At 53.3% G+C, this 7,240-nt stretch overlaps 2 protein-coding genes across 4 annotated transcripts in view; one reads left to right on the top strand and one right to left on the bottom strand.

The window, feature by feature from the left end:
* The window catches only part of Hnrnpul2 (heterogeneous nuclear ribonucleoprotein U like 2), a 13,248-nt gene extending 12,313 nt beyond the window's left edge, over positions 1-935 (bottom strand). The window contains exons 1-3 of the mRNA XM_004646737.1: positions 794-935; positions 654-748; positions 40-446 (exon numbers count right to left, since the gene is read on the bottom strand). Coding sequence (XP_004646794.1) covers positions 40-446; positions 654-748; positions 794-935 — 644 coding nt within the window. The remainder of the gene's footprint in view (positions 1-39; positions 447-653; positions 749-793) is intronic.
* Positions 781-6,940, top strand: Ttc9c (tetratricopeptide repeat domain 9C). 3 transcript variants are annotated; one of them, XR_002819223.1, is made up of 4 exons: positions 781-1,536; positions 2,744-2,926; positions 6,305-6,410; positions 6,494-6,584. XR_002819223.1 is itself a non-coding variant. In XM_004646708.2 (3 exons), the coding sequence occupies exons 1-3, from the start codon at positions 1,290-1,292 to the stop codon at positions 6,586-6,588; spliced, it is 525 nt and encodes a 174-aa protein (XP_004646765.1). In that variant the 5' UTR covers positions 781-1,289; the 3' UTR covers positions 6,589-6,940. The 3 variants fall into 3 exon arrangements, 2 of the variants coding, with proteins under 2 accessions (XP_004646765.1, XP_023562770.1); XM_004646708.2 differs by lacking the exon at positions 6,305-6,410 and having other exon boundaries at positions 6,494-6,940; XM_023707002.1 differs by lacking the exon at positions 6,494-6,584 and having other exon boundaries at positions 6,305-6,421.
* Positions 6,941-7,240: the final 300 nt, after the last annotated feature.

The following is a 7,240-nucleotide window of genomic DNA, read 5'->3' as shown; positions in this document are numbered from 1 at the left end:
TCCCGCGCCGGCGCGGGCCCGCGCGAGCGACTGAGCGACCTCCGCAGCGAGGCAGCGGCGCTGCCCTCCTCCCGCGCTCCCCCGCGGCCTGCGGAGCTCAGGACGACGAAGCAGGAAGCAAGCGCTCTCCCGGCGCCTCGGTTCCGCCCGCCCGCGCACTCGAAGCGCGGAGCCCAGGCCGCCTTCACCCGCCCTGCCCTGGAGCGCGGGCCAATCAGAGCCGGGAGTTGTACCGCGCAGCCGCACCACAGCCCAAACGGGCCGGCCTGGCTGCGGCTCAAGTGCCTCGTAGTCCGGAAGCGTGTGCGCCCGGCTTTGCGTACTTCAGCCTGCACCTCTGCGCAGGCGTCGCGCGGGCGCGTCCCAGCCTCCCGCTTTCCCCTGTCTCGCTCACTTCCGGTGTTATAAGGCGTGCGGTCGCCGCAACGTTCTGTGCAGGCGGCAGCCTCGTGGAAGTAACAAGAGAAAGTAGAGGGAAACTGCTGCTGACATGAAAACTCACTAAGAATTGTTACTTGTTGGCAAAAGGGCCTTCCAGAACCCAAGAATATAGTAACCTCCGTTTTTTCTCTGAACGTTTCAACATCTACCCGGCAACAGACTCCCGGACCCCGCCTTGTCCCTGTCGTTGGTCGCTTGAGTCGCCACTTTACGCGCTGATTGGTCCGCCTTGAGGGGCCGGATTTTTCCAATTGGCTAGGCAGTCCTGCGGGTGGATCGTTCCTCCAGGAGTGACTGGCGGCGCCCCCTGTGATTGGGCGCCAAGGTGCAGCGCACAAGATCCTTTAGTTACACTGGCAGAGGCCGGACAGCTCGGCCTTGCGCAGCGCGCGGAGCTGCAGTCCGAAGGAGACTTCCGGGCTCGGGTTCCGCCGAGGCAGGAAGGGGCGGGTGCTGGCGAGCTCGGCGTCCCAGTCCCTGCGCCTCCGCTCCATCTCCCCTGCTGGCGGGGGCGCGGGCCTTGTCGGCCGGCGTCCTGCCCGCAGCCTGGACGCCAGCGAAGGCTTGGTGGAGGAGAACACCGGCGCGCGCCTGGGATTCTTGTGCGCGGGAGGCAGAGGCAAAAAGATCGCAAGTCCTTCCCCGCCTGAGCAACTTAGCGAGACGCTGTCTCACGTAAAAAATAAAAGGCCGGGGTGCAGATCAGTGCGGAGGCCCTGGTTCCGTCTTCAGTGCTGCAAGAGGAAAGAAGGACCCGGAAGAGCTAGGACGGGGCAGCCTCGCCGCCGCGGCTGAGTGGCTGGCCCCCGTGCGCACCCCCGCGTTGCCGGAACCGCCCCGAGGTCTCCATGGAGGCGCGGCTGCAGGAGGCGCGGCTGCTGAAGGAGCAGGGCAACCAGCGCTACCGCGAGGGCCGCTTCCGCGCCGCCGCTGGCCGGTACCACCGCGCACTGCTGCAGCTGCGGGGCCTGGAGCCTGGCCTGGCGCCCACGCCCGTCCCGGTCCCCGACCTGGGCCAGCGGGCGCCCGCGCTCACGCCCGCGCAGGAGGACGCGCTGCGCGCCACGCAGACCGCCTGCTACAACAATCTGGCAGGTGGGGACCGGGGGAGGGCGGGCGGCCTCGCCGTCCAGCCCGTGCCTGGGAGGGGCTGTGAGCGCCGCCTCCGGGGCCCACCTGTCCTGCCTCCGCGTCTGGGGCGCGTCCAGGCCGCGTACTGAGCTCCGCCCGAGGTGCGGACCCGGTGACTGCTCTGCTTACCGTGCAGAGAGAACGCGGGTTAGTACTGGTTAGGAAAGCAGTCTAGGGTTCAGCCAGCGAGTAGAGGGGTACCGGATGGTTTTTGAAGTCTTCCTTTCCGTATAAGCTAGGTAGGTTAGTAGGAGTGACCCCATCTCCAGCTGGTGTTAGATGACAAGATGTCACCGGCTTAGGCTGCTAAAACGTAGCTTTCTTCTGTGACAGACGAACAACTCTGGCGCCAATGAACTCACTTTACAGTGTGGCAGACGCTAACAGTCCGAGTTGCGGCTGTAGAAATTGTTGGGTATGGGTACCTCTCTCAAGAGGTACCCACACTCCTTTGTGAATGTGCATTTCTTTAACTCTGCCCAATAAGCTATTTTTTAAAGTTATTTTACGTAATTGTTTTTTAGATTTAAAAAAATTTTTTATTATTTAGGAGAGTTTCTACAGGGCGTACAGAGTCTCACTGTGTACATCGTACTCGTAGTGAACCGCCTGTTTACAGCCTCTGAAGCGCAGGGATTACATCCGTGCGCCACCACGCCCAGTCTCAATCACCATCTCCGCTCACGGCAGGCCCAGGGACCGAACTCCTGTCTGCTGCGTCTGCCTAAGCAGGCGCTTTAATCCGCTGAGCTAGTTGGCCGGCCCTAAAGTGATTTATTTTTAAACTCTGGACTTGTCTTGCACATGCCAGATAACAGCTGTACCAGTGAAGTAATGGCTATCTCTAAAAAGTTATTTTTAAAGCTTATAGTTTTGTTTTAGCTTTTGGTACTGGGAATCGAACCTCAGGACTGCGCGTTTGCTAGGCTGGCACTGTGCCGCTGAGCTATATCCCCAGACCTAATTAAATCTTTAAGTGATGTTTTGGTCTTATACTGGGGCTACCCTGCCCCCGAAGGTGTGCAGAAGGTAAGTGGGAGGTGATGTTCGTGGTTCACCAAGTTTCCCTGTGTGCCCAGGTGTGACCCGGGTGGCCCTCGCCTGTCCTGCCTCCGAGGTCGCCTGGGCCGGCAGAGTGACCGAGCCTCGCTGTCCCCTCTTGCTTGCCCAGCCTGCCTCCTCCAGATGGAGCCAGTGAACTACGAGCGGGTGCGGGAATACAGTCAGAAGGTCCTGCGGCGGCAACCAGACAACGCCAAAGCCTTGTACCGCGCGGGAGTGGCCTCTTTCCACCTACAAGACTACGAGCAGGCGCAGCGCCACCTGCTGGCGGCCGTGCACAGACAGCCCACAGGTGAGGCAGGTCTGGGCTTGCCCCCCCCACTGGGCCAGGTGGTATCAGTGTGTGCAGTTTGATTTTGATTTGTTTTTTTTGGCGGAACCGGGGATTGAACTCAGATCCTTGCATTTGCCAGTTAAGCGCTTATCCTAGTGAGCCAACTCCCCAGCCCCTGATTTGTTTTTTTTGCTTTGTTTTGTTTGTTTTTGCAGAGCTGGGGATTGAACTCAGACCCTGCGCTTGCCAGGGAAGCACTTATTCTACTGAGCCATCCCTGGCCCCCCTGATTTATTTTATTTTATTTTATTTTTTATTTTTTTTTTTGCGGAACCGGGGATTGAACTCAGGGAAGCACTTATTCCACTGAGCCATCTCCCCAGCCCCCCTGATTTGTTTTTTGTTGTTGTTGTTTTGTTTTAATTGTGTGTGTGTGTGTCCACCTCAGCCCACCAGGGGGCGGGGCTGGCTGGCATGTGGTGCTGGGGGATTGAACCGCGGTCCCTGTGCTTTGCTAAGCTTGTTCTAAGTAGGTGCTTTAGACCACTGAGCCATCTCACCAGCCCCTGATTTGTTTTTGAGACAGGGTTTTGCTGTGTAGTTCAGACTGATGTGAAGACTGATTAGTTCAGCCTCCCAAGTGCTGGGATTGAGGGCATATACTAGCCACCATGCCCAGATGAATTTATTTTTTAAAATAGGTGGGGCTGGTGAGATGGCTCAGTGGTCTAAAGCACCTACTTAGAACAAGCTCAGCAAAGCAGAGATCGCTGTTCAGTACCCCAGCACCACATGCCAGCCAGCCCGCCCCCTGGTGGGCTGAGGTGGACACACACACACACATAAATAAATAAAATTAAAAAAATAAATAAATATAATAGGTTATGCGTTCATGGTTCAAACTTTTTTTTTTCAATTTTATGTATTTGGTACAGGGTCTCACTACGCAGCTGTGACTTGTGATCTTCCTGTTTTTGGCCTCCCCAGGGCTGGGATTACAGGCTTGTGCCACCACACTCGGTCTCGGTAGCCAGTTTAGCATACCCAGGAGTAGGGCCTGTGTGGCACGTGCCAGAGATCAAACCCTGGTTCTTGGGCTTGGTTAGGCAGGTGCATAGTCTGGCCCCTCAAACTTCTAACAGTAACCAGGTGTGGAGGTCCAGACCCATAATCAAAGCACATGGGAACCTGAGACAGGATTGCTGCAGTTCAAGGCCAGTTTGGGCTGTACATTGAGTTCAAGGCCACCTGAACTATGAAGTTTGGGGGGAACTTTTCTAAAAGTATGAAAAGCAATCCAGGCCGGGTATAGCAGGACGGTCAACATGATTTCGAGGGTACCCTGTGCTGCATAGTGACTTCCATGCCAGCTTTTTTTTTTTTTTTTTTGCGGAACTGGGGATTGAACTCAGGCCTTTGCGCTTGCCAGGGAAGCGCTTATTCCACTGAGCCATCTACCCCGCCCAAAGGGAAAGGGTCGGGACGGGGGCGCGAACCGGCGACCTCGCGCTCCGCGGCCCGGCGCCCAGACTGCCGCGCCAGGTCGCCGCCTTCCATGCCAGCTTGAACTAGAGGAATGCCATGTCTGAGGGGAAAAAAAAAAAAGTAAATAATATGGTGAACAAATTCCTCCACCTGGGGGCCAGGGAGATAGCTCAATAAAATAAGCACCTGCCTAGAAAGTACAAGGTCCTGAGTTCCATCCCTGGTACTACAAAATAAATAAAAATCTCTAAAATTTCTTCACCTCTCGTACCTGTTTCCAAAGAAAAGCAATACTGTTTTTGTATGCGTAGGAGATGTTTGTGCTAAGCTTACTGGTATGTGTGTAGATGCCTGTTCACCTTGTCTGTGTCTGTACTGCGGGTACACCTCTGTACGTGTGTGTACATGTGTGTGTTTATGTTTGTTTGTACTGGGGATTGGGCCTAAGGCCTTTGTTTACGTGACAGCCTTTTTTTTTTTTCCTTTGTGGGGGCAGTCTCCTTAAGTCACTGAATTGCCCAGCCTGGGATCAAACTCACAGTCTTCCTGTCACAGCTTCCTGGAATGCTGGGACTGCAGGGATACCAGGTTCTATGCCTCTTCTGCTCTTTATGTGTGTAAGCCTGTTTTTATGAATTTGCCTGATTGCCACTATGCAAGGATTTGTGTATCTGTGTGTGCTGGGGTTGAATCCAGGCTCCTTCATATATTACACATGCACTTTGCTCTTGAGTTATATCTCCACTTGGTTTTTAGGATTTGTTTTCTTTTTTTTTTTTTTTGAGACAGACTCTTACTGGTAGTCCAGGCTGGCCTTGTAGTCACTATATAGCCCAGGCTGGCCTCAAACTCATGGTGACCCTCCTGCCTCAGCTTTCTTAGTGCTGGGATGACAGGCATGTGCTGCGGTGCCCAGTAAGTTATTTTAGATTAATTGGTTAGTTTTCTGTAGTCACCATGTTGCATGCCAGGGCTTTAGAAGCCACATTTTCCAGTGGTTAGTCCTCAGCCTTTAAGAGGGGTGGGCTGGGGATATAGCTTAGCAGTACAGCACCTGCCTGGCAAGTGTAAGGTCTTGAGTTCAGTTTCTAGTACCAGGAAAAAAAAGGGGGTAGGGTGAAAAGCAGGTTGGGGAGAAAAGCAGGAGGTGAGCAGGAGGACTCCTGACAGTGTTGCTTCACCCTCCTCCTAGGGACCAGCTCTGCTGTCACTGGGCCTCAGCTCAGCTCCCCGTGGGGGCCCTAGAATCGCAGTGGCCATTGGAAAGGGCAGGCTGGCCTCTGTGGCTGTCCCCATGTTGACCAATTTAGTTCTGACAAGGCTGTCTTGTGCACTTATCCAGAATGGCCTCAGATGCAAGCAGAAGGCCCTCAAGTGGTGCAGTGGCTGGGGAGTTAGCTGAGAGGTAGAGCACTGACCAGCACAGTCCCTGTGCACCAGAAGACCCGTGCGCAGACACGCACGCACGAGCCACAAAACCTCTCCAGGGTAAATGCAGGTGGGGCTGTGACGACTCATAAGTACGTTTGAAGTACCTCTTATGGGACTCTAATGGTAATGACTGCTTCATCGTACTCCCTTTCCTTATAAAGTTAGCAACCAAGCGCAAGGGCCTGAGTTCAATACCCCATTCCACAAAAAAATTTTTTTAAAAAGCTAGCAACCAAGCTGGGCATGGTGGTGCACATCTGTAATCCTAGCACTGTGGGAGGCTGAGGCAGGAGTTCTAACCCAGCTTGAGCAACGTAGTGATTTGATGAGAGCCTGTCTCAAAATAAAAGGGCTGAGGTAGAGCTCAGTGCAGTTCTATTTTCTGTGCCAGAAAAAAAAAAAAAAAAAAAACTTAGTGACTGACTAATCTATTATTATCTTTTTTTCTTTATTTTTTGTGGAACCGGGGATTGGACTCAGGCCCCTGCGCTTGCCAGGGAAGCGCTTAATCCACTGAGCCATCTCCCCGGCCCCAACTAATCTATTATTGCAGAGAGTGACTGTTGTCTTCCTAGTTGTGGAGGAGGTAAGTGGGTAAGTGTTACAAACCCTCTCCTGCCCTGAGGTACGTTTGTGCTCTGTCACTAACTCTCCCCTTCATCTGCCAAGATGCCAATGTCCGGAGATACCTGCAGCTGACACAGTCCGAGCTCAGCAGCTACCACAGGAAGCAGCAGCAGCTGTATGTGGGCATGTTCGGCTGACCGGAAGAACTGCACCCCAGCAGCACTCGGCTGGACGCAAGCCTGGAGCAGGTGTGAGCAGACCCAGCCTCCGGCTCTTTGCTCAGCACAGATACCACCCCTGGCACTCTGTGTCTGCCCAGCTTTTGGTACCTGTCATTGTGGAGACCTTTGTAATGAGAGCTGGTCAGCTACGTTGAAGTCCATGGCGTTTCTGGCCTGCGCCCGAGGAGAGCTGTAGGCGGCTGAGGGTGACATACTGCACACCCAAGAGGGCAGGCCCAGAAGGGGTGTCTTCCTTCTTTTCCTCAGATCCTCCCCTCTGGGACAAACCAGGAAATACATCGTCTTTAAATGAAAGATTTGAAATTAATCACTTGTGCTTAAATTAATTTCTTGGGACTGGGAGATATGGCTCAGTGGAATAAGTGCTTCCCTGGCAAGCGCAAGGGCCTGAGTTCAATCCCTGGTTCTGCCACCAAAAAAAAAAAAAAAAAAAAAAAAAAAAAACTAAATTAATCTCTTGTTTTCTGTAGTATTTCATGCATATTTAGATTCTTTTTCCTTACAGAAATATCTGGTTTCTATTTTTTTTTTTTCCTGGTAATTTCTAGTTCTTGCTATCACTCATATTTAGATCATTAGTAAGGAATACTTTTTTTTTTTTTTTTTT

Source organism: Octodon degus, unplaced genomic scaffold, assembly GCF_000260255.1.
Source record: "Octodon degus isolate 3935 unplaced genomic scaffold, OctDeg1.0 scaffold00279, whole genome shotgun sequence".
Classification (NCBI taxonomy): Eukaryota; Metazoa; Chordata; class Mammalia; order Rodentia; family Octodontidae; genus Octodon; species Octodon degus.
Note: the sequence above shows the minus strand (reverse complement) of the source record. Positions and strands in the feature narration are given on the sequence as shown.